The sequence below is a fragment of the Panthera pardus genome, unplaced genomic scaffold, assembly GCF_024362965.1.
Source record: "Panthera pardus isolate Hobbes unplaced genomic scaffold, ASM2436296v1 HiC_scaffold_20, whole genome shotgun sequence".
Lineage (NCBI taxonomy): Eukaryota > Metazoa > Chordata > Mammalia > Carnivora > Felidae > Panthera > Panthera pardus.
Window position 1 is genome coordinate 43565711 of NW_026526766.1, and position 27156 is coordinate 43592866.

General features: G+C 36.5%; 1 protein-coding gene, 1 long non-coding RNA gene and 1 other non-coding gene across 3 annotated transcripts in view; all 3 read right to left on the minus strand.

Annotated features, from left to right (window-relative positions):
* Positions 1-1658: 1658 nt before the first annotated feature.
* Positions 1659-6318, minus strand: LOC128778584 (uncharacterized). Its single transcript, XR_008424209.1, has 2 exons — positions 3613-6318; positions 1659-3389 (listed from the first exon to the last, which is right to left on the minus strand). It is a non-coding gene; the product is annotated as an uncharacterized LOC128778584 (long non-coding RNA).
* Positions 6319-6356: 38 nt separating this feature from the next.
* HAUS6 (HAUS augmin like complex subunit 6) overlaps positions 6357-27156 on the minus strand; it is a 34130-nt gene continuing 13330 nt past the window's right edge. Inside the window, exons 6-16 of the mRNA XM_053907975.1 lie at positions 26598-26663; positions 26016-26064; positions 22783-22953; positions 20543-20736; positions 19800-19926; positions 19224-19326; positions 17406-17487; positions 10812-10878; positions 10413-10598; positions 8914-9049; positions 6357-7517 (exon numbers count right to left, since the gene is read on the minus strand). Coding sequence (XP_053763950.1) covers positions 6457-7517; positions 8914-9049; positions 10413-10598; positions 10812-10878; positions 17406-17487; positions 19224-19326; positions 19800-19926; positions 20543-20736; positions 22783-22953; positions 26016-26064; positions 26598-26663 — 2242 coding nt within the window. The 3' untranslated portion in view covers positions 6357-6456. The remainder of the gene's footprint in view (positions 7518-8913; positions 9050-10412; positions 10599-10811; positions 10879-17405; positions 17488-19223; positions 19327-19799; positions 19927-20542; positions 20737-22782; positions 22954-26015; positions 26065-26597; positions 26664-27156) is intronic.
* Positions 10960-11090, minus strand: LOC128778732 (small Cajal body-specific RNA 8). Its single transcript, XR_008424458.1, has one exon. It is a non-coding gene; the product is annotated as a small Cajal body-specific RNA 8 (non-coding RNA).

Consider the following 27156-nt stretch of genomic DNA (forward strand, 5'->3'; position numbering starts at 1 on the left):
TTCTTGGCTTCGATCATGAATAAACATTCGCTGTTAGCAATTTAAAATACGGTCTTATTTGAAATAATTTGAAGGTGGTTAAAATGTAATGTAAACCTAAAGGTTCTGATTGCCCACAAGTGTCGCTTAACTGGTGAATTTAATTTTGTGATTGAGCTCCTGTCACTTTAGCGATATTTCGCACCAGCTGTAAGCACAGCAATTAAAGAGTAGGGGCTCTGAGGCTACACCACCTAAGTTGAGTTTATTGTCTCATTTGTAAAATGTGGGTAAGGCTAGCACTATTTATAGCATTCTTTAAAAAAAAAAAAAAAAAAAAAAGAAACTTAACCTGGAAAGCTTTTAGAATGGTGCCTGACACTATGTTGTGTCAGCTGTGACTACTACCACCTGAGCCATTCTCTCTCTAACCGGCCCCGATCACCTACTCCCAAATTACTAGACTGAAGCCTGGCTAAATAGCCCTTACTAAATGCCAGATATTCTTAAAATATTTGATGCGTATTTTCTTCTTTAATCCACACAACCTGGGGCAAATTACTTTTAATCTCTTAATAGGCAAGAAAATGGACATGACCTTATTAAGGTCATACAGCTGAACCCAAGCGGTATTGCAGACCTATCCCTGTCCTAACCATTACTCCCCACTACTTCATCCATTAACAGAAAAGTTAATCATAAAAATCCTAGATTTTCAATTGTACAATTGTATCTTCCATATAATCCCAATTTTACAGATGAAGTACGCCGCAGCCCAGTGAGTTAAGGGACTTCTCAATAGTGTTTCATTCACTACAGGCAAAATCACTTCCCCATCTTTATGTGGAAATTGGGTAATATTGAATCAGATTCTTAGATTACCAGTTTTTAGGAAAGGATTCCAAGGTTCCTAATTTGGACTGGCAATGCAGCATAGTGAAATCAGAAAACACTTAAAACATCCTATTCCAACTGCCTTTTAATGAAGTCTGAGTGTTTTAGAGCCAAGACACCTCCGATCAACTCCTCTCACCCCTCATTTTAGAAATGAAGCATTACCGGGGCACCTGGGTGGCTCAGTTGGTTAAGCGGCCGACTTCGGCTCAGGTCATGATCTCGCGGTCCATGAGTTTGAGCCCCGCGTCAGGCTCTGTGCTGACAGCTCAGAGCCTGGAGCCTGTTTCGGATTCTGTGTCTCCCTCTCTCTGACCCTCCACCGTTTATGCTCTGTCTCTCTGTCTCATAAATAAACGTTAAAAAAAAATTAAAAAAAAAAAAAAAAAAAAAGGAAGCATTACCTTTGTATACAGACATTAAATGTAAGTAATAGAGCTTTAGGATTTCCAAGGCTTTATAAACTTATTTTAACCCTTTATAGCAGCAGCTGTGGATGACAAAGTCCCTACCCATGAAGAGAAAGAAACTATTCAGATATAAGTTATTAAACTATTCTAATTGGGGCCTTTGGCAGTAAGTTAGTATAAAGACTCCAGATTTTAAAAACTCTTAAGGATAGATTTCCTTTTTAAAATCATTTTAAAATACACTTAGTAAATCTAATTAAAATGGCAGCAAAAAAAAAAAAACTTTTACCTGAATCACTGATCTCGTTTCTTTTGTTGATCAAGTTACTGATACACCTTTATTTAAAAATTTTTAGTTTATTTTTGAGAGAGAGAGAGAGAGAGACACAATGCAAGAGGGGGGAGGTGCAGAGAGAGAGAGGGAGACACAATCTGAAAGAGGATCCAGGCTCTGAGCTGTCAGCACAGAGCCCAAAGCGGGCTCAAACTCCAGAACCATAAAATCATGACCTGAGCTGAAGTCAGACCCTTAACCAACTGAGCCACCCAGGCACCCTTCTGATTTATATGTGATCATCTTAGGATTTGCGGGGCATGGTTCTTTGATATTATATAGGAAATTCCAGAGCCAGGTGGTATAATATTGAGTGTTTATTCAAGACTATAGTAAGAACATAGTTACAAATAGTCCCATAGAGGACTCACAAATATTTTAAATTTAGCATGTGGACTTGACTTTCACGGTGCATAAGGAGAAAGAGGAACTATTTATCTGCAACATAATGTGAAAGAGAATTTTACCTTTGCAAGTACTTTTGCATTAAAGAAAATGTCCTTAAATATTTATTTAGTTTAGTATACTAAGAGTAGGGGGAAAAAAAAAAGGTTTCCTTTATAAAAGTCTCAAGAATTCCTGTGGTTTTTTTTTTTTCCTTTAGATAAAACTGACTTAATAGATGATGGTAAGGGATCATTTCAAAATACTTGTATTTTTTTTTCATTAAATTCCCCCAAAATGTCTTTTTTAGTCTCAAATACTTATTCCATTTGATAACATTTTTCATGTTAAACATTACATGCTTGTCCTCTTTAAACATTTAAAACAACTAGGACAAAATATTAAGACGTATTGTCATTCATTACTAAAGTTTCAAGTTGACATAGAAGTCAATTTACACACCTTTATCTTACAAATTAATAGCGAATAAAACAAGGTACGTTCTGTATAACCTATGAATGTAATGAGAAAAGGTACATTTACAGCAATAAAGTCTTTACCATTTTAATTTAATTTACATAGGCAAAGAAAACAATTCCAATACTTCAGTATTTGCGAAAGATGATCCATGGCCCTTGAGGATATGTATGTGTGGACACACAACTCCTACATCTACATAGGTATATATGTCTATATGTATATAATCTGTTATGACTGAGAAGATCACATACAACCATAAAATATGATAAAAGCATTGTGAAAAATACTAAATGAATAAAAGATAAACCATAGACTGCAGAGAAGGGGTAAGCCCATGAATATGGAAGGGATAGATTAGACTTAAAGGTGAAAGTAAGATTTGTTCTGAGCCCTAAAAGACAGCTGTAATTGTGAATTAAGATTTCTAAAGGCCCATGCTCACCAACTCATTTCAGAAGTAAAAAAATAGGAAACGATAGTGGAAGGGGGAGTAGAGGAACCTACATAGAGAACCTTATATGCCTGTAAAATTGAACTCTATCCTGGAATTGACAATAAACCATGAATGAAATTTTAAACTAAGTGATCAAAACAGTCCCTTAAGGTCAAAAGGTAGCTATGCAGGCAATACTGGATAAAGAAGCTGAAGTCATAACCACAATGGTTTAGCAGAAAAGATAGATCTGAGATATTTTTTATACTACTGGCATATAAAGAAAGGACAGAAAAGAATGCCAAAACTCCCAACCTATCACAGGTCTGACTTAATGTGGTTTTTGTAAACCCATACTGTTCCAGAGATATTTTGTTCTTTTGATTCTCAGTAATTAAGGACCTCTGACCCTTAATGGTGAATTTGAGTTTCCTTATTAGTTAACCTCTAAAGCAGTACATATGTAATAACATACCTGCTTTTTTCAACGTTTTTTATTTATTTTTGGGACAGAGAGAGACAGAGCATGAACGGGGGAGGGGCAGAGAGAGAGGGAGACACAGAATCGGAAACAGGCTCCAGGCTCCGAGCCATCAGCCCAGAGCCTGACGCGGGGCTCGAACTCACAGACCACGAGATCGTGACCTGGCTGAAGTCGGACGCTTAACCGACTGCGCCACCCAGGCGCCCCAACATACCTGCTTTTTTAAAGTACCCCAAGGCTAAATGTGACTCTACCCCCTAGCAGTGGTTCTCAATCTTTTTATTGAGCCTAAGAATTACCAGGGAAGCATATTCAAAATGTAGATTCTTAATCCCCATTTAAGACCTACAGACCCTCCAGTTTTTAGGTTCTCAGATGATTCCTTGAGTCCATCTTAGACAAGTCATTTAAGCTCCCTACCTTCAGTATCTTTGTAAAATAGGTATAATAATCTCTATCTTACAGTTAAGAGTTATGACAATTAAATGAAACAATATGTATTATGTCTAGGAATGGCCCTGGCACCTTGTAGATGCTAATATGATAGGCCTACCTCCAACCTACCATGTTAATTTTGGATTTACAGGTTAGTGCATTTTCTTAGGGCACACTATAGAAGAGTTTCCCAGCAGACCTACAGTCACTGATTGTTGTATTAATAAAAGAATATAGCACCTTAGAAGCTGTCCTTCCTCTTTCTTTTCCACAGCAAATAAGGCAGTTATATATGCTTTTCTTCTGTCTTTTCTCACAAAAAGACTGGCCTTCAAATTGGGATCAAACAACTCAGAAAAGGCCAAAGTGAGTGAAGAAAGATGAACAATTAAGCCCATCTACTTCCAGAACTCCCCCCTTCAACTTAATCTCCTCTCCTCTACAGTTTCTTGACAAATGAACAAGGTTTTTAATGCTTAAGAGTTGGGGCTAGACAGGGTACCATAAGTGCTATCACCTTTCCAGTGCGTGCTCATTCCTCCTGGTTCACAGAGGCCAATGGCATACATACACTTGGATGGTAGAGATAAGCCATTTTCCCAGCCGGAGGGCATGACAGAGTTGAGGGAGGTTACTGAACCAGTGGCCACACATCTGATTCCCCACTCAGTCCAGAAGATCAACAGGCCAACCCCTGTTGCCATATTGTTTATCCTGGCCTTTTAGTTATTTCCAGAAGGTCTTGTAGTATATTAAGGAAAGAAAATAGGGTCAAATCCTAGCTTCACCACCAACTTAACTGTGTAACTAAGCAAGCACCCCAAATTCAGTTTTCTCAAGTTATTTTGAGGTTATTCATAGGCAGTGGGAAAATGATGGTTTTTGAGAAGTAACACAATCAAAATTAGCTCCTTTCCCTAAAAACCATGCCCCCCACAAATAAACCAACAATAAACAGAGACTAATAAATTTTTTAATTTACATCTTTTGTTAAAATATAAAACTAGGGGTTAAATTCTCAAAGTCTAAATTAGACTAAATATAAATCTGCTGCAAACCCATTGAATGGATTTATAGTGTGACAGTGTTCCTTAAAAGTGTCTAGTCGTCTTCCATCATTTTCCATTTATCTAAATTCATTCTGCCCCAGTCTTCACTTATCATCACATACATTTTATTCCATCAAACATTTTCCAGGACCAACCTACTTAAATAATCACTAAGCCTGCTTAGAGCTTTTCCAAACTTAAATTTTCCTCACCTTGACTACACATCCCAAGGCACTACTTTTCTCACTTTTTTTGGTTAGTACTATAATGTTCCATAAAGAAACAATAAAAGCTCTCTATTTCCCTAAAATGAAAGGTCAGTATATTCAATGGCTATTATGTTAACCACTTAATACAAGTATATCAAAAACCACTCATGTTTATGTTAATCAACTGAAATTATAGCATAATAAATTAAACTACTATTTGCTATTTACTTAACGCTTACAAATTATTCAAGGAATCAAAATGGTTTCATATAACTTGAGGTCTGCTTCCCTTCACAAATACTTCACATTTAAACCCCATATCCATACAAAGAGAAAATCCAAAGATCTCTTTACCTAAAAACTAATGTTTGCTAAAAGGCATTATTTAGGATTTTCAGGCCTTGAAAGAAGAGTTACACTTCCAACGTGTATTTAAATTATAAACCAGTTTTGATCCTGTGACACTGCTTGAAATGTAAGTACGTCATAGTTGAATTAACTGGGCTTCTGCTTTCATCTTTTCAAGTCTGATGGAGATTTGTTTCATCAAGGCTCTTATTCAAGACTTCTTCTGCAAAATTGATTTTAAAAACAGAAAATGGTAAGTAAACATTCATTACAAAGAAAAAATTAAATAGGACAGATTCTAAGTAATGGCAAATTTCAGTCTTCTTAAATAAAAAGTTCACATGCAATACTTACCTATGATGGAAATTAACATTCTCACTGCGATACCTTTCCTCACAGAGTATCAATATATCCCTCTAAGAATACTTTTCAATATATGAGTGTTTAATTATCATTGGCAAACACAGTGATGTATAATGACTCTATATCACCAGATCTACATTTGCTCTAACATGCTTTAAGATTAGGGTTGTTTTTCTTTTTAAATCTTTATGATGACAATTTTTTTTTAAGTTTATTTATTTTGGGAAAGAGAGAGCAAGAGAGCACTCAGGAAGGAGAGGGGCAGAGAGACAGGGAGAGAGAGAATATCCAAGCAGGCTCTGCACTGTCAGCGCAGAGCCCGGCGCAGGGCTCAAACAAAAAAGCATGAGATCATGATCTGAGCTGAGATCAAGAGTCGGACATTTAACCGACTAAGCCACCCAGGCGCCCCAATGATGACAATTTTCAAATATACAAAAGTCAAGAGAATTATGATTAGTCCAGCTTCAATTATTATTAATGCTGTTATGGGTTGAACTGTGTCCCCCCAAAATATGAAGTCTCCTCTCATCCAAGTCGAAGGAACAGAGAGCATATTTTGTCACATTCACAATAAAGGTCCTGTAGCATTCACTGCATACTACTGTTAGAAGTTGAGAGAAAACGTCAAGAAGTCAATATGCACAGGTCTAGTTAAATCTTACCTTTTAAGTTAGGTAGAAGTTCTCCAAAACTACATGGTACTGTGGTTCTCAATCTTTGTTCCACTGGAGAAAACTTAATTAGTGGTGAAAGAGACTGTTTTCTTTCACCAAGGGACATGCGTAAAGATGGTTTTGTATAGTCAGTGTGCAAATCATGACTGTTCAAAAAGTCAAGCATATCATCTGTTTGCAGGTTTCTGGGAGTAGGGCTCAATTCTGGTTTGTGTCTTTCAAGTGTTTCAGGATTGGAAAAGTCAGTTTCTTCTCTTTTCTTGGACAGAGATTTTTTCAGAGCTTCATATCTACGGCAAATAGTCTGTAAATTAAAGTCTGATTCTGGAGTAGTCGGTCTTTCTCCCACAACATCCTCGGGAAAAATGCCACTGTGCACAGGACTATCTGGTTCCAGTTTAAAATTGGCCTCTGTACTACTGGAGCTATTAAGACTTAAGTGACCAACTTCTTCTGGAAGAGTTTCATGTAATATGCCAAAATCAACATCCTTTAAACTTGTGGAACTAATTCCACTTGATACTTGAAAAGAGTCCCATAACAGACTTTTATGCACGAAAGGTTCTTTGTAAGAAGCTTTTGAGTGGTCTGCTATTTTAACATGTTCCTCTTCACTGCTGCCCATCACAACTCTCCTATTACCTACAGCAGGGGAGAATGTCTCTGTTTGGCTAGTTTCTAAAAGCTTGTTCTGTAACGCTGCACACTCCAAACCTTGCTTGTACATTATTTTCTTGTTTAACACATCTGACTGATGCTGTGTTGACAGTCCACCAATGTGACTGGTCCCCGCATGTTTCTGAGGCACACACTTGAGGCAATCGGAAACAACTTTCTCTTCAGGCAAATGGAAATGGCTAGAATCAGATACAGAGGTTGCTGAGAGAAAACTGGTCCTGCTAAATTCTCTTTGATTATGCAACACAGGTAAGGATTCTGGTGATATTTCTCTATCTTCGGTATCCATCTGTATTAGTTCTGTACTTCTGTTACCTTCCATTTCCACAGCTTTTCTCCATGAGCTCCTAATTTCGCTTACTAATTAAATGAAAGGGGAAAGAACGCAATTTACTAATATTCCCAAACAGAGCATGCAATTAAAAATTTCATTTCTAGTGGTCAATATAAACCTACTGACTACACTATATGTTCCACAGATATGCCCACTGGATGACAAGACTCCACAACAAACCAAAGAACAACAACATCAAAGAATTCCTTATCCAACTGATCACACATAAATAACAAAAACTGTCCCTGAAATGTGCATATATTTGCACACAGCACATAGAAATTATATACATTAAAAAGATTTTCTGGGATGCCTGGGTGGCTCAGTCAGTTAAGTGTCCAACTCCTCATTTCGGCCCAGGTCATGATCTCACAGCTCGGGAGGTTGGGCTCTGCACTGACAGAGGGGAGCCTGCTTGGGATTCTCTCTCCCTCTTTCTCTCTGCCCCTCTCCCTCTCACACATGTGCACGCTCTCTCTCAAAATAAATAAACTGTAAATAAATAAAAATAAAAAGATATTTTCTTGTCCATCTAGGCCAGGGTTCAGCAAATTTTTTCTGAAAAGGGCAGATAGAGAAAAAAAAAATGAAAAGGGCAGATAGTAATATTTTAGCCTTTGCAGGCCATCGGTCTGTGGCAACTACTCAACTCTGCCACTATAACATGAAAGTAACCATAAACAATATGGTGACAAATCCGCAAGGCTGTGTTCAATGTAACTTTATTTACAAAACACACAGGGCAAGCTAGATTTGGTTCACAGGCTGTAGTTTGCTGACCACTGATCTAGGCTGTGGCCAGGTTCAACCTGAACTGAATCAAGTTAACTTTGAATATGTCATTTCTAGCAGCAAAATGGAAATTTTATTTAATTCAACTAGGATGATGTGCCTTCATATGGATGACAATATCAGAATTTTGCCAACAGAGATTATAGGTTATAAGAAAAAAGTACTGGACAGTCTAGCTAGCTTGGAAGGGGTAGAAAAGATTTCTATACACACAATTTTTGGCTGATGCTGCTGACTGGAAGGACTTAGCCTATATACTCTATAAATGTTGATCGCAGGTCAGATGTGGAGGCAGAGGGTGTTTTAAAAATGCTCAACTGAAGTATTTTCCAGAAAAGAGCTAAGTAAAACAACAAAAGCAAAACTGTAGAGTATCAGGGCATCATAATACTGCTTACAAATTGCCGTATCAGTGAGAACACCCACACTTAATACTTCAATAAAAGTCCCTTACATCAAAACAAATTAAGAGCCATTGCCACTAAACTGAAAGATACAGAAAAATTTTATTTGTTTCTCCCTACCCCCTAGAAAATAAATTTAAAGTAAGTTTCTAGATGATATGTTAGATCTGGTTCTAACAGTAATGTCTGAGAAAGAAAATAAGTGACAGAAATCATTATAACTTACTCAAATTTTCTGGCGTTCGGGGAATTTGGTTCCTTGTTAAGAATGGATTAGAAACTAGAGTATCAATTAGTTCCTGTAATTTTAGTTCTTTTCCTTTAGAGGGCTGTGGTGAGTCAGATAAAACTGCCCTCGCAACCTAAAACAGAAAAGGTAAAGCAAAAATTACCACAGTCACTGGTAGAATGCAACAAAAGCCCTGATGAGAACAAATCAGCACCTGATGGTTAGCAACCCCTCCAAGAGCAGTTGGCACGAAAAGCCACTCAAAAACGTAGCTCCCAAATCCTCTATATAGTCTGCTAGGCATGACCCTATAAGGTGAAACCAAATACAAAACTGTTTCCTCCCTCCTTAACTGGATATCCCATATAAAGGAAAGAAAAAGCAAAAATCTTTATACCTGAGAAGACTTAGAGGTAATTCTAACTACACAGTGACCTAAGCTACTATCTGCCACATCTTTGAACTTGACAATTCTGTATTTGCCAAAATTACTAGGTTTAAAGCAAGCAGATTTTTCTTATTTATAATCCGTTTGCACAATAACACTTCTAACAAATAAAATACTCCTGGACAATATACCTCTTTGCCAGAAACCTCATTACCAGACATAAACTAGTAAACAAGGCATAGAAATACATTCTGAAATAGAGAAAAGAAAGTATACAGTATGAAAACAGAACTCTAGGGGATTTACTACTAAGCATAGTTTTCGTCCTTCTACTTTGTATATATTTCAAAAGTGATCAAATGCATCATTGCTCATGATGTCGGTTTTTCCTGACAACAGACTTTTCACTGGCAATGCTCAGTAGTAATACTGTACTATTTACTGCAGAAAGTTTATGCAAATGCTCAAGTCATTCTCTAATGTTATTTTTATTACGTTTCCCACAACATCGCTAAGCACTGTTTGAATTTGATTAAGCAGCCAGAAAATAATCAGCTACTTTATATTTCTGGAGACTGTGAGAAAAATTTGGTTTGGTGCATATTGATTCAGGTATTGGAGTTCCATCCTTTATCTCAATCTTGATGCATTTAATTACTTTTTAAATATCTAGAAAGTAGAAAGACAAAAACTATGCTTAGAGATAATGATACTGCATAGTCTTTGTTCTAATATTAAAAAAAAGAGGAAGCTTGGCTAAGCAACAGACATTTAGATTATCTTAATAGAACATAATCATTGGGTGTATTTATCTAACAATTTACGTAATGATTGATTCCAAAAACATCACACATGTATTATTTTTCTACTTTTAGAGATATTTATAGACTGGGACATGGGTTCTCAACCACGGATATAATCCTACTAAGTTTATATCTACGTCTACTTTTTGGGAGGACCAATTTGCTTTAAACATGATTTTCATTATCTGTGCCCTCCTTTCCCAAATTAACCCCAGTTAATCAATAATTATAACTTCTTTTACAATCTCAACGCCAATGAGAAAATAATAGATATTTCAGTACACTCATTACAATCTTTTTCTAACCTCTTCTACCATATGATCCTGCTCTTTTTGGAACGGATCACTATTTTTAGCTGGCAGAGACCCTGCAAATGCAGTATTCTCTGTATTTCTTGCAGTATTTGATAATGAAGAGCCTTCCATTTCAAATTTTGGTGTTTCCTTAGAAGGTGTTTCATTTCCTTCTCTAGGAGTTCTTATCTTCACGTCCTGAAGAAAACAGACATGGAATAATAATAATTATGGCTGATCTTCATTAGAGGTTCTTGAGTTATCATGGTCAGTGGCACAATTAAAAAATTTCAATATTCCCACTTAGAGGCAATAGGAAATGCGTAAATACAAATTGGGATATCAACAAAAATAATATTTTATCATAAGTTAGTACAGCCAAAATTACTTAAAAATTGTTTTAAAATATACCTTTTCAAGCAATCTAACACTGTTTCTACCCGGTGATGAAACTGGCTGCAACAGGAAAGAAGCAGGTCTAAAGGAAAAAAGGATATCAAATCCAAGTTATACACAGGAAAGAATTCCATTCACTTGCTATATCTGAATAATCTACAGAAATTGTCTGCCCCGTATCTGTCCGTTACGATTTCCCTCAATTCGTCCCGGTCATCAAAAGGCAGTTTATTCTAGGGAGGTACAGTGACAATCAGAGCAGTACTTCAGCCCCATTTGTGTATCAGCCTCCCAAATGGTGAACATCTTCCTTAACCACTACGTATTTTAAATCAACATTTTTTACAAGGTTGAATGACTTGATGAACACTCAAAAACTTGAGTACACGGTATAAACAAATTCAACTAACTAGAACTGCATCATTACATTACCTTTAGGCTTCAGATCACAGAATTTCATTGTACCAGAGACTTTGTGATTTTGATACTTTGTGTCCAAAATCAATTCCTCTTATGCTGACTCTTGCTCTATAGCATGTATGTTAGTTATAGTAAAGTCATAAGGTTAATCCGTTTGTTTGCTGGATTCTACACATAGCATTCCTTACTATCTTAGATTCTCTTGCCCCTTTGGACAAAATAAAACCTCACACATCAATTACAAAACAAGTTATTAAGTTTTTAAAGCCTTCAAAGCAATTATAACTTGATCTTGAAAGAACTTTCAAAGTCAATCATGGGTATGCTCACTGGTCAAAGCTTTTCTACTCTAAGTAATACAAAAGGCAAGATGACCTGAGAGACCACTTTCAACCTCAAGCATGTCGGTTCTTTGCTTTCTTTTCACGGCTAGTACAAAATTAACAGCTTTAAAACATTTTATGTAACAGCAAATTTGCTTTTTCAAACTTTTTCAACTATGTGCTTCTTAGAATTGTTATCTACCTTCCAAACATAATTCAAGATCACTGAAACTGTTTAAGGCTCAATTTTGCCTCAACAGGATATAATCTAGATGTCAAAGGAAAAATTAATCATCTACGATGATTTTATCTAAATTTTCCTAAAACTTTAACATTAAAATGATCAAAAAGCCCTCTGAGGCAGGACCAGCGATCTAAGATGCCACTAAGACGCCACCACGAGATTGTGAGCTCCTGGAGGACAAAGACTATGTCTTTCCAAAGGTTATTCCCACAAACTGGTACTTGGCAGTACAATACATGTTTGTAACTAATTGATGGATTGACTGAATCAATGAATAAATGTCACCTGAGCAAGAGGCTCTATAGATTTACGCCACCAAATTTTATTTGGATCATTCTTACACAGCCTCATTAAAAAACAAAATGGACACCTATTCTCTAGCTTCTCTCTCATTTCTGAATTGGCAACATGCAATCAGCCCTACTAACATCTCAATCCAAGCCAACATGAAAGCAGCCCTGGCTCAATCCTTACTCTCCATCCACCTGCCATGCCAAAACCGAGGCCCATAAAATCCTGTAATAGATAAAGAGAGATGGTGTTGATCCCACTGCGGGATTCTATCCTAAGGAAAGAGTACTTCCAAAAGAAAATAAGAAACAACATGCTTTTTACAGTAAAAAAAAATTTAAGGAAAATCTGAAAGTCTAAAAATAAATGAGGGGTGCCTGGGTGGCTCAGTCAGTTAAGTGTCCGACTTCAGCTCAGGTCATGATCTCACAGTCCATGAGTTTGAGCCCCGTGTCAGGCTTTGTGCTGACAGCCCAGAGCCTGGAGGCTGCTTCAGATTCTCTCTCTCTCTCTCTCTCTCTCTCTCTCTGCCCTTCCCCTGCTCGCACTGTCTCTTTCAAAAATAAACATTAAAAAAAAAATTTAAAAATACATGAAATGTTACAAAGCCTTTGTAAGTGAAAAATGGTAATATAAAGAAAACATATATACATATACTAAAAAACTATACTTATATTAGTGTTTAGAAAATTTTGATTAGAATTAAATTTATGTATGTTTGTAAATAAAGCTCAAAAAACAACTTGGGAAGAAAGTCTGACAAGTAATTTGTTAGAAATTTTAGCTAATTGGAGCGCCTGGGTGACTCGGTTAAGCATCCAACTTCAGCTCAGGTCATGATCGTGCGGTTCTTGAGTTAGAGCCCAGCACTGGGCTCGCTGCTGTCAGCACAGAGCCTGCTTCTGATCCTCTGTCTCCCTCTCTCTGCCCCTCCCTCACTCACTCTCTCTCTCTCTCTCAAAAACAAACATTTTTTTAAAAAAGAAATTTCAGCTAATTATTTCTCATTTTTATTTTGTTGTTATGATATATCTACAATTAAAGAAATAACAAACAGAAATTATAAAAAGAGAAAGGAAATTAGAATTCGGTTTCTAAGACTAAAGATATTTAGTTGGCATTCAGGCAAGATCGTACTGCCCCATCTCTGAAATGCAATAAAGGAGAAACTGAAGAGGTTAAAGGTCTAGGTCTAAAAGTGCATCACCACACTAGAAATATCATGGAACCCTCCCTTCCAGAAACCACTGCAAAGAAAGGTAGTGTCCACAATTACAGCGAAGGTATCATCAATCAATGGATTCTGGGTTTAAGTATAGTGAAGCCTCCATCAGCTCACTCTGATCAAAAACAACCATGAGACTTATGGAGAACATTACTGATATTTTGGTACCTGTGGGTGACAATCACATGTGAAGGGGCTAATAACTTATGCTAAAAACTACATTCTTTCCACACTTTTTAATGGAATAGTTGTATTGTTCATATCCACATATGAATTTCCAATTAACTACTTTGATACTGACCTAAGATACCACTACAAACAACAGCTGAACTTCACGTAAGAAAAGGGTATTATTAGGGGTGACTGGCTGGCTCAGTCTGTGGAGTGTGCAGCTCTTGCTCTCAGGGTTGTGAGTTCAAGACCCATGTGGGGTGTGGATATTACTTAGAAAAATAAAATAAAATCGTAAAAAACAGGGGGTATTATTTTAAGTACAGTCCACCTACATTACACATTACTAATGAAACATTTTATTACAAAACACCTTTACAGTAAAGAATTCTAAGCAATAAGCTTATTTACACATGACTCAACTCTTCTCCTTTCTTCTGTTCTGCTATCAGGCAGTAATAATCATTCATATACTATTAAGCATTTATCCCTCACCACCAAAAGCCTCCCCTTACACTTCCCTTCAATATCCCAAACCTTCTATTACAATTAAGTATCCCAAGGGGCACCTGGGTGGCTCAGTCAAATGACCAACTTCAAGTCAGGTCACAATCTCACAGTTCATGGTTCAAGCCCCACATGGGGCTCTGTGTTGACAGCTCAGAGCCTAGAAACTCTTTCAGATTCTGTGTCTCCCTCTCTCTCTACCCCTCCCGGACTCACACTCTCTCTCTAAAATAAATATAACAGTTTTTAAAAAAAATTAAAGGAGCACCTGGGTGGCTCAATCAGTTAAGCATCTGACCTCGGCTCAGGTCATGAACTCGGGGTTCATGAGTTTGAGCCCTGCATCGGGCTCTGTGCTGACAGCTCAGAGCCTGGAGCCTGCTTCAGATTCTGTGTCTCCCTCTCTCTCTCTGCTTCTCCCCTGCTCATGCTCTGTCTGTCTCTCTCAAAAATAAACATTAAAAAAAAATTAAGTATCAAAGATGAGCTTGGGGAGCCTTGGTGGCTCAGCTGCTTGAGCATCAAGTTCTGGATTTCAGCTCAGGTCATAACCTCCACGTTAGACTCCATGCTGAGCGTGGAGCATGCTTAAGATTCTCTCTTCCTCTGCCCCTCTCCCCCGCTTACTCTCTCTAAAAAAAATTGAAATAAAATAAATAAAATTTAAAAAGATGAGCATGGAAGAGGATAAATCTGGAAATCAAAGTGTATTTAGGGGTTCCTGGGTGGCTCAGCTGGTTAAGCATCCAACTCCTGATCTCGGCTCAGGTCATGATCTCACAGTTTCGTGGGTTCAAGCACTACATCAGGCTCTGCACTGGGGATTCTCTCTCTCTCCCTCTCTGCCATTCCACTGCTCGCGTGCTCTCTCTCTCAAAATAAACATTTTTTTTTTAAGTGTATTTAATACAATCTCTTTTCCTATTCTAAGTGATTTCCATCTAAACTAAATTCTTAGGAGCTAAGTGTCTGGCTCTTGTAGAATTCTGATAGTGTATCTTAGTACAAAATTCTACTTCAAGAAAGAATCTTGAGGGATGCATACATGGTTCAATCGGTTGTGTATCCAACTCTTGCTTTTGGCTCAGGTCATGATCTCATGGCCATGGGATCAAGCCCCGCTGGAATATGTTTAGGATTCTCTCTCAGAGCACCTCGGTGGTTCAGCCAATTAAGCATCTGACTTCAGCTCAGGTCATGATCTCACAGCTTGTGGGTTCAAGCCCTACATTGACCTCTGCACTGATAGCATAGAGCCTGCTTCAGATCCTCTGTCTCTCTCTCTCTCTCTCTCTCTCTCTCTCTCTCTGCCTCTCCCCAGCTCGTGCACACATGCTCTCTCTCTCTCTCTCTCTCTCAAAAATAAAAACATTAAAAAAGAAAAAAGATTCCCACTCTCTCCTTCTGCCCCTCCACTGCTCATGAAGTGCACGTGCGCTCTCTCTCCAAAAAAAAAGAATCTTGAAGTTCAATGAATTCAATGGAGTTCATAAATAAAATCCTATCTATGAATCAATCTACTAACTCCATCAATCTTTATTTAGCCCCTTAAGGTCCCAGCAAGTGACCTTAATCAAATATTTCATTTGCTCTCTCAAGGAAAGAGAAACCAAAAACATAATTGAGATTGGGAAGCATCAACTATTCCCCTCTAGCATGCTTAGGGAGTAAAATAGAGAAGCCCAATAACATCACTATCTCTTCAATGTCAAATCTCCACAATAGATTGCACTATTTTTCTTAAGGTACTCCAAGAATCAACATCATATCCAGATCTAAGAATAAAAAAATAAATCTTCCACAAGAAATCCTGACCTTCTGTGAATCGGGAAATTACTGCCAAGCAAACTGCCAATAGCTCTATTTCACATATAATCTGACTCTTGTTACGGTGTTTCGGTTTATTAACTTATTAAAAGTATACAGAATGAAGAAGACTTCAATTAACATATAAGTTTTGACTCTTGTTATGGTGTTTCAACTATTAACCTACTTAGAGTATACAGAATGAAGAGAGCTTCAATTCATTTAAAATTTAGAATTTTCTTTTAGAATTATCCTAAGTAATTTGTTTCCATAACTGTGCCTCAATTATATGGGGAAACTGGACTGAAAGACCCCTATTTAGATCAAAGGGTAGTCAGAAAACAAAAAACTTTAATATAACAAACCAGTTGAGTATGCCTGTGTTTGATTGCCACTTAATGCTTAGTGTCAATAAAGATTAAATATATTCCCCAGGTAGACTACATACATTTAGAAATTTTTGCTTATATAATTTGGCATCTGTTTTAAGAGCCAAAATGAGATAATAAAGAAAACAGGCAATAAAAAAAATTAAGAATACTCCTGAAGGATGTTCTAATAAACAAAAGTTTAGTTTTCTTCACATGTTAAATTTTGGGATTAGAGTGAATCAGAAGTCTTCCCTTTTTTTTTTTTGTTTTGAGAGACAAAAAGCAAGGGAGAGGGACAAAGGGAGAGAGAATCTTTTTTCTTTCTTTCTTTTTTTTTTTTAATGTTTATTTGTTTTTGAGAGAGACAGAGCACAAGAGGGGAAGGGCAGAGAGAGATAGAGGGAGACACAGAACCCAAAGCAGGCTCCAGGCTCTGAGTTGTTAGCACAGAGCCCAACACAGCACTTGATTCATGAACCTTGAGATCATGACTTCAGCCAAAGTTGGACATTCAATCGACTGAGCTACCCAGGCTCTCCAGGAGAGAGAGAATCTTAAGCGGGTTCCATGCTCAGCAGGGAGCCCAACACAGGGCTCAATCCCACCACCCTAAGGATCATGACCTGAGCTGAAATCAAGATTGGATGCTCAACTGACTGAGCCACCCAGGTGCCCCTTCCTTTTTTTTTAAAGCATGGAACTCTGTTTATCAAATGGCATATAAAACCCTCAATATATAATACACATAAAAAACTATTTGCTCAGGTTGAAGTGGAAAAAGGTTAGACCAGTGACAGGTTAAATTAGTTTCATCCACATCACCAGAGGGCACTGCAGAACACAGTCTAAAAACTAGGAGACAAGATCATCTCAGAAGCCCTTAAACTCCTGGATTTGGATTTAGTCAATTGGTCACAAGTGGTTTCAAAGAAGCTCACAGACACAAAAAGGCAAAAATTCCCAAACTTGCACTAGATAATTTCCATACATGTTTTTCTTCAAAAATTAGATAATCCCCTATGAATCCCAAAATTTAGATAAACAAAAGAAGGAAAAATAAAAATGCCTCTGTGTCAGAAATGTTTCAATCTTTCCTGAAAATATGGATCCACATGGAAAAATATTCTCTAATTAAGAGAAGAAAATTATAGGTGATCCCATAGTACAGAAGCTTGGAAATTAGGTGAAGAAGATGAAACTAAATTAATGAAGGGGGGAAAAAAAGCAATATGAAAATCAAATTTGTTCTACCTGTTGGTTAGATCATGCACAGTTGCCGGTATATCACTGGCTCTCCTGCAATCGTTTTCTTGGTTATGTTGCTTAGGTATATCTAAAGGAACATAAAAATTAATTACTCTTGAATTATGTTTGTATATCCTAATATTCAGGGATCTCTTGAAATTCTAGAAAAACTTCTAAACAAAAAAAAAACAGAAAATCACAATATGAATGCTAATAGGAAAAAAATCATTCAATTGTGAAAGTATACAGATAGGACAGATACAGAATATCTAGTAATAAGCTTTTTTTTTTTTTTAATGTTTATTTATTTCGAGAGAGAGTGCAGTGAAATCGCACGAGTGAGCCCAATGCGAGGCTTGATCACTTTGGCCTGCATGAACTCAAATATGGCCTACATCTATTGCCTGCCCTAGCCTAACTACATAATTCATACATTTTTTATGCATTTATTCCTCCTCCTTTCTTTCCAATATTTACTGAACTCAATAATTTCTTGCACACGAGTACTGGGCAATTGGGGAAACTGAATATAAAATGGATATTAGATATTGTAGAGAAATGAATTTTTTAGGTGTGATAGTGGCACAATAGTTGACGAAGCTGAATATGAGATACAACAGGATTATTATTAGCTTTTTAGATATGACATTACTATAGTAGTTACATAGGAAAAGTCTTCATATTTTTATGGGAATGCATGCTGAAACACTTTCAGTGAAGTGTTACAATGTCTAGAACTTACTTGGTTTAGCAAAAATACAAATATATATATATATATATATATAGCAATATGGCAGATGTTGATTATTAAAACAGGTAGTATTTGGATAATTATACTATTCTTTCATGTTAAACAGTTGTGGGTGTCTATACAAAACCTTGTAAACAAATGTTTATACCACCATTACTCATAATACTGAAATAGTCCAAACAACCCAAATATCCATCAATGGATGAATGTATGAATAAACAAAATATGGTTTAGTCATTCAAAAGAATGTATTCATAAAAAGTAATGAAGTACTAATACATGCTACAACTTGGATAAACCCTGAAAACATTGTGCAAAGTGAAAAATTCTGCAAATGAAAGAAGCCAGACACAAAAAGCCTCATATTGAGTACTGGGTGTTGTATTTAAGTGATGAATCACTGAATTCTACTCCTGAAACCAATATTGCACTGTATATTAACTAACCAGAATTTAAATAAAAATCTGAAAAGAAAAAAAAGCCTCCTATTATAGGACTCCTTTTATATGAAATATCCAGCATAGACAAATCCATAGCGATAAGAAGTACATTAGCGGTTGCCAGGGATCAGGAAAGGGGAAAATGGGGAATCACTGCTTAATGTGTACAGGATTTCCTTTTGAGATAATAAAAATATTCTGGAGCTAAAAAATGGTGATGGGGGGATGCCTGGGTGGCTCAGTCGGTTGGGCGTCTGACTTTGGCTCAGGTCATGATCTCACAGTCAGGAGTTCGAGCCCCGCATCGGGCTCTGTGCTGACAGCTCAGAGCCTGGAGACTGATTCAGATTCTGTGTCTCCCTCTCTCTCTGCTCCTCCTTCACGTTCTCTCTCTCAAAAATAAACAAACATTAAATTAAAAAAAAAAAAAAAAAGTGGTGATGGTTGCACAACTCTGTGAATTTACTAAATGCCACTGACTTGGAACACTGCAATGACTGAAATAATATGTGCATTTCACCACAATAAAAAATAATTGGGGGGAAAAAAAACAAGAATGTAAAGAAACTGCTATCATAGTGAAAAATAACTGATCAGAGAAAGGTTTAAGAGAGACAAAAACAAATAACCAACCTGGAAGTGAAGCAGGATACCGCAAAAGAATACTCCTAGCATACACTTCTTCCGAGGCAGGATCAAATGAAAGGGGAGACATTGGTGGTAAAAGATCCACAGCCTTAAAACACAGAAATCGTCATTTTGAAATAAACACATTTACTCGTTACCATAGTAACAGTGCTAAATTAATCTATGAATGGATGATTTTCGCCCTAGCAAAGATGGAATTACCAAGCATGGCAATTATCTCATAACTATTTTTAAACAAAGGAGTACAATATTAGAACAAGGGGACTACTCTGTCCTCCAACTGTGCCTCAAATGTAATACTACCTAACAGCAAGAGAAAAGTCTCATTTTCTTTTTAATATAATCCTCTGAGTCTAAAAATATTAACTATAAATCAGAAGGCAACCTGATAAATACTTGAATATGTATTTAGAAAATTAGAGAAACCAAAACATTTAAACTTTAGGCTCAGATGCCAAGATGACAACCACGCAAAGCATTCCTAGATCATTTGTAACATGATAAATCAAAAGACTGCCTTACACTAAACTACTCTCCAAAAGGCAAGCCAACATTACTTACTGGAGTCGAACCTTTAACTAGACTGAAAGGAGACAGACCAAGAAATTCTTTCCACTTTTTATGCCATTCTCCTTGCCGTTCAGCAACAGAATGTTTTATAGTTGTGAGATCTTCTTTTACTTTACACCTATGATTAAAAAAAGAATTTCCTTCAAAACATGAATATATAAAACAAGTATTGAATAAAATTTAAGACAACAGTTTGTAGAGAAAGGGAAGAAAATATAACTGGAAGTTCAACCAATACAGCATGTATGAACTGAATAAACTCTCACAGTGAACATTCAGTTCCGAAAATACTTTTCCTTTTAAGACCAGAAAGCAATCATACATCAATTATTCCATTTATCCCTTTAAAATATTGTTTTTTCCTAGTTCTAAACTCAAGTCCAAACTCTACTCTTACTCTGTCCCTCCCAGCTCCTCCACTCAAATAACAAATTTTTCTAAGGCTTAGTTTATTAGTTTTATTATACAAAAGAAAAGCTTGAGAAAAGTTGAAATTATTTCATAAAGAATAATCCCTTAGGGCAAATAATTTATTCTAGAAAGAAAACATTAATTTTCCTTTCTACTTTATGTGTCTCCCCAGGAGTCAATGACAAGGTTTTTAAGTTCTAATAAAATGCTCACATTCGTTTGCCAAAGCTGAAGAGATGTCAACTACACACGTTGTGCTGAGAAATTATCAAAACCACCCTATTCCTCCCCCAGTACCATAACAAAAGATATTTCTGGGATACCTCATACGCTTCAGATCTGATAATCTTTCTCTCTGAAGTTTGGTCTCTTTTTCAAGGAATTGAAGGTCTATTGTCAGTCTTGCTGGGTCAGCCTGATAACGTTCATATTTCACTACTTTCAAAACTTCATTTAATAACTGAATAACTGTTAACAGGTTCAATTTTCCAGCCTCATAAACATTTCCTATGTGCAACTAAGGATTCAGAGGGGGGGAAAAAGTGGTTCTTAAGATTATGAACTGTTACATAAATATATTTATGTTTCTTATTATATAAAAAGCTTACCTTAAGAATGAAAAAAGTCAAATGTCTACCCAAAACTGAAACCAAGTAAATAATTTTGGTCCAAAGAAAACTACTGTGAAAGAATTAACATGCAGTGCTATATTGTTATATTATGCAAAAAAAGTTGCAAACTAGAAAAAAAGAAATGCAAACAAACAAAGCAAAATGAAGACTGAGAAGAAAAAGGTTTGGTGAAGGATCATAAATTCATGTTTTGTTTTGTTTTTAAAATTTTTTTTAATTTTTTGATGTTATTTATTTGAGAGAGAGAGAGAGAAAAGCAGAGAGGGAGACACAGAATTCAAAGCAGCCTCCAGGCTCCAAACTGTCAGCACAGACCTGGATGCGGGGCTCGAACCCAGAAACTGTGAGATCATGACCTGAGCTGAAGTCGGACCCTCAACCGACTGAGCCACCCAGGCACCCTCATAAATTCATGTTTTAACAGAAGCTGCAAATTGATGTCCCTTAATGGCTGAATCCAAACTTAGACATGTTTATTTGGCCTGCACAACTCCAATATTTTAAAATCATTTGAATTAGCTGCCAATCAACTAAAAATCTTAAAATTTCACATAAATACCACTATTTTTCCAAAAAGAAATATATATGTTCCAAAGACAAATATATATGCTCCAAAGAGCATATATTATCTACCTACTCCCTGTATACAGGAATCTGAATTTGCAGACTTTTATGTACTCTGAATTTGAAGTGCCTGGCATGTTACCTATTAAAGTGAAAGCTCTTCAGGGTCACAACAATATTTTACCTTTCTATCCCCTGTTATCATTAATATTTGACATATTAGATACTTAATAGAGTGTGAGTTTACTAAGAAAACAAATGTACGTAGACAGATGGAAATGTCCCATAAGCAAGTGGAAATAATTTCATGGAGTTTGGGTTGAAGGCAAGAAACTTGAAATACCAATTTGGGAATATTATTGTACAGGATACTGATGAAAACATAGAACTGAGTAAGAAAAAACAGATGAATATAATGTGGGAAAAAGCAGGCATTGATGGAACAATGGAAAACACTTTCATTTGAAAGTCAGAGAAAAAGGAAGCGGTAGAAAACTGAGAACAGCAGTATGAAAAAACACAAGAACAAAGGCACTGAGGTCACAAAAGCTAAAGGAAGCAAAATTTTACAATACTTAGCATCAAGATGAAAGAGAAACCAGAAGATAGAGACTTTTTTTAAAAAAGGTTTTTATTATTTTCAAGTAACCTCTACACCCAACATGGGGCTCAAACTCACAACCCTGAAATCAAGAGTTGCATGCTCTACCGACTGAGCCAGCCAGGCACCCCAAAAGACATTTTAAAAAGAAATTCAGCAATTAGGAGATCATTAATGCTCCCCTTTGAGAATTTATAAAGAACTAGTACCAAGGGCGTCTGGATGGCTCAGTCGGTTAAGCACCCAAATTCAGCTCAGGTCATGATCTCACAGTTCATGGGATAGAGCCCCGCATCGGGCTCTGGACTGACAGCCTGCTTAGTATACTGTGTCTCCCTCTCTCCCTTTCTGCCCCTTCCCTGCTTGTGCTCTCTCAAAAATAAATAAATAAACTTTAAAGAACTATACCAGATCATCTTCCTACTAAGTAACCTCCTTCTCCTCTCTACACTGTATGATGTAGCACCATAAAAGAAATGAACAAATTAATAAAAGCTTGTGTGTGTGTGTGTATACACACACACCAACAGCCCTTTATGAAAGTTTTACTAAATATATTCACAAAAATAAATTCTGAAGACAAAAAAATTTTAAGAAAAATATACAATATTCATTATGTATTTGCTATATGTAATACATACTATATATTAAATACATATATTTTAGTGTGTGTGTGTATAAATATATATATATGTAAAATATATATATGTAAAATAATTTCATGAAGAGAGTTCTTCCAAAAACTTCTTTTATATCAAATGCTTACCTGACCCATTTGTTTCTCAATTTTGTCAAGTAAGAGCCTTGGAATATCGATAGTGACATTAGTTCCATCTAAAGTATACTGGTTAACAAGACTAAGGACTGCATTAACAACTTCTCTTTCTTTTTCCAAAAACGTGAGTGTTTCATTCACTGAAGCCCACAATGACCGCACCTTTGAAAACAGAGAGAAGGTCTATACATAATCTGTACATACATCAAAGTAATGCAAAACACAAATATATACTCACTCCCGGGAATAAAGTATTCCTGGAATGATTTCTGGCGAGAAAATTAACGATCTAAAAGCACTAAAATTAATTAATTAATTAATTAACCATCTAAAAGCACTGATACTACTTCCAAAGGGGCTTTAAAACTAAAGAATTTCTCAGAAGATTTTAGCCAACCATGGTTTTCAAAAAAATCTAAAAAATCGCATGGTACCAAGATGCAATTAGCATTTCCTGTGTTTTGATATGCCACCAATCTAACAGACACTTTTCAGGGAGAAATAATAAAGATTTTCAGGAGGGAAAAAAAAAATACTACACATCAATTTTAAGTGTTATTCAAGTTTCAAAAGGTAAAAATGTGAAAAACCATGTTCATTATTTTTTTAATGTTTATTTACTTTTAAGAGAAAGAGACAGAGGTGTGAGCGGGGGAGGGGCAGAGAGAGGGGGAGACAGAATTCAAAGCAGGCTCCATGCTCTAAGCTGTCACACAAAGCCTGACTCGGGGGCTCGACCCTACAGACCACAAGGTCATGACCTGGGCTGAAGTCGAACACTTAACAGACTGAGCCACCCAGGCACCCCAAAAAAACCACTCTCCTTTAAAAGCTAAGAATCTTAGGTGGCTCAGTTGGTTGAGGCTCCAACACATGATTTTGGCTCAGGTCATGATCTCACAGTTTATGGGACTGAGCTCATGAACCGTGCACTGACAGCATGGGGCCTGCTTGGGATTCTTTCTCTCCCTATCTCTGTCCCTCCCCTGCTCATGTGTGCCTGCACCTGTGTGCTCTCTCTCAAAAAAAAAAAAAAGAAAAGAAAAGAAAAGAATCTTAGGCATATATTAACATGTCTATGTTCATTAAAATTCATATATAAGTATGTTTAGAGATGATAGCTACACTTGTTTATTTCAGAGAGAAAGCAAGCGCACACACACACTACAGCAGGGGACAGAGGGAGAGAGGGAGGAAGATAGGGAGAGAGGGGGAGAGAGGAAGAGGGAGAGAGAGAGAACAAGAGACAGAGAGAATCTTAAGCAGGTTCCACACTTAGCACAGAGCCCTATGTGGAGCTCAATCCCATGACTCTGGGATCATGACCTGAGCCAAGACCAAGAGTCAGACGCTCAAATAATTGAGCCACCCAGGCGTCCCAGTAGCTATACTTATGGTGAACACAGCATAACACAGTTGTCCAATCACTATGCTATACACCTGAAACTACTCTAACATTATGTGTCAACTATACTTCAATTGAAATAACAAAAAAAAATTTTTTAAGAATGTTCATTTCTATTTATAAAAATCAAAAATTGCAATTAACCCAAAAGTTTACCTAGAGTAAAAAAAAACAAGTATGTTGTGCTATATTCATAAAATAGAATACTACATAGTATTGGGAATGAACATACTATGACCTACATACACAACAGCATGGATAAAACAGCATGAGTCAAAAAAGACAAATACAAAAAAATATATTCTATATACTCCCTTTTATATAGAGTTCAAAAAAAGGCAAACAAATCTTTAAGAAGGGAGAAAAGTATTTAGTTTTGGGGGGAGGAAATGGTTGTGAATGAAAAGGGGCTTGAGGCTTCTGGGGTAATGTTCTGTTAAACTATATGCTGGTTACATGGGTGTATCATTTTGTGAAATTTTTTCAAGATATACACTTAAGATTTTTGCACTTTTTTGTTTGTATATAATGCCTCAAAAGAATTTATAAAAGTGGGAGGTAGGTAGGGAAACAGAATAATTACACCCATGTTTGTGTTTGTCTTCCCATGGTCTAGAGGTCTCACAAGATGACATTTCTTTGGTGAACAAAGATCCAGGATCTGATTATCAAATTTTTACTTTTATCTTGTCAATGGCTAAAAACTGACTGGACTTGGGCAAAGTGAACATTAAACAAACTCAGGAGAGATCAATGTGAAAACTTTAACATGTTTCACCTCAACCTATTAAATTTACAATCAAAGATATAATGTTCAGTAATAGGAATATTCATATTCACTAGTTGGAAGTTCCACAATAGAGTGACTTTGCCTCTTTCCTTCACTACTGTAGGTATAATATGTAGAAGAATGCCTGGCACATAGCAGTGATCAATAAAAATTCAATGAATTGGGGGGCGCCTGGGTGGCTCAGTCAGCTAAGTGTCCAATTCCTGATTCCAGCTCAGGTCATGATCCTCACAGTTCATGAGATTGAGCCCCATGTCGGGCTCTGCGCTGACGGCACTGAGCCTGCTTAGGATTCTCTCTCCTTCTCCCTCTGCCCCTCCACCACTCATGTTCCTTCTCCCTCTCTCTCGCTCTCTCTTTCTCCCTCTCTCAAGTAAATAAACATTAAAAAAAAAAAAATTCACTGAATGGATGAATAATTATTTCCTGAGGAGGGCACTCACCTTTTCCAGTGACAAAATGCCTGGAAAGCCAAATTAACACCCAAAGCAGCCTGGTGATCATAAAATCAGAACAAAGAGCTGGACAGAGATTTCATCTACACACAAAGGCCTAAGAAAACACTCCAATCTCACATCAAAGCCAACCTCTGAAAACCTCATATCATTTATGTCTATCTAGCAGATTCCTCCCTACTGCCAAGCCAGCCTCAATGTGACTTCTCATTCTTCTTCCATACTTACCATCTCCCTTCAGATAACATATTTGATTTAGATAAATTAATACTACTGATTAAGTTACAATCAATCAGGCTCAACTTTTCTTGCTGACATGAAAGATTTTAAATTAACAATATTTAACACTGCCTTTGTATATATTTAGTCTTACAAATTATAAGCTAGTTTTCAATTATATTCATGCTTTTTAGAAGCATCCTGTTGACACTGTAATATATCACTTATGAGTTTTAAAAAATAGTAACAGTCTTACAAAAAGAAATGATAAAGACAAAATAAAGAGTCCAAATGAGTAAAGATCGCATATGACAAAAGTAAGAGATTAAATCTGTCCCTTAAAAAGTTGCCTCACCTTTTGGATTTTCTCTTGTATATTACTTTGGTCATCACAGGGTTCCATTCTGGTTAAAAATTAAATTATTTCATTAGCCATTCTTTAAAAATCACATGGTAATTTACCACTCAAAAAGCAAACAGATCTACAAACCCACTCACTAAAAACCATTCTAATTAAAAACAAAAATCAGGCACCAGGTGGCTCAGTCAGTTAAGCATCTGACTTCAGCTCAGGTTATGACCTCACAGCTCGTGAGGTTGGGTTCTGCGCTGACAGTGTAAAGCCTGCTTGGAATTCTCTTTCTCCCTCTCTCTCTCTCTGCCCCTCCCCTACCTGTGTACACACGCGCATGTTCTCTCTCTCTCTCAAATAAATATATAAATAAAAATAAACAATAAAAACAAAAATAAAATTCTAGCTCAAAGCAATAAATTTATTAGAAGAACTGGACTAGGAATCGAATTATGTTCTAATCCTATCATGTAGCTATTGATAACACTATTTTAACTGATATTTCTGAGACCCTCAGTTTCCTTACTAGTAAAATCCAGGAGCTAAACTAAGGCAACTTTCAGCCATAATCTAAAAGTCACTTACTTTTTTATTTGGTTTTCCTGTCCCATACACTCTGATCTCAAATTTCGTACTTGTTTAACTGACAATCTGTAAGAAAACATATAAATGACGACTATAATTCCATTATAATTAACTGGTATAGCCTACTTTGATATTTTCCCCCATTTCTTATCTTTGCTCAAGACTTCTGAAGACTAATCTTCCAAATACACCCAGCAGCCAGCTAAAGGACTCTAGAGTCCTTTAAGAGTTATAGAGTGATCTAACATAGAGGCTGCTGTTGAGATGGACCAGGACTTCTTGGCTCATAGACACTCTGACTTCAAGTAAAAATGTTGGAGGTAAGACCATCCTGCTCTCTAATGCTTCTATCACATAGAAGTTAATGTTAACTTCTTAAAGTTAAATGTTACCTAAGACAGACGACATTGTAGTTTCAAGGTGATTTCAAAGGATTTTCTAGCTTTCACAACAAATAACACAGCATTTAAAAAGTTACCTTATTAGAGTTGTTTATAATCATAAAAAATTAAACATACTCTATTTCTTGAGAGTAGGAACTTTGCCTGTCTTAATTAAT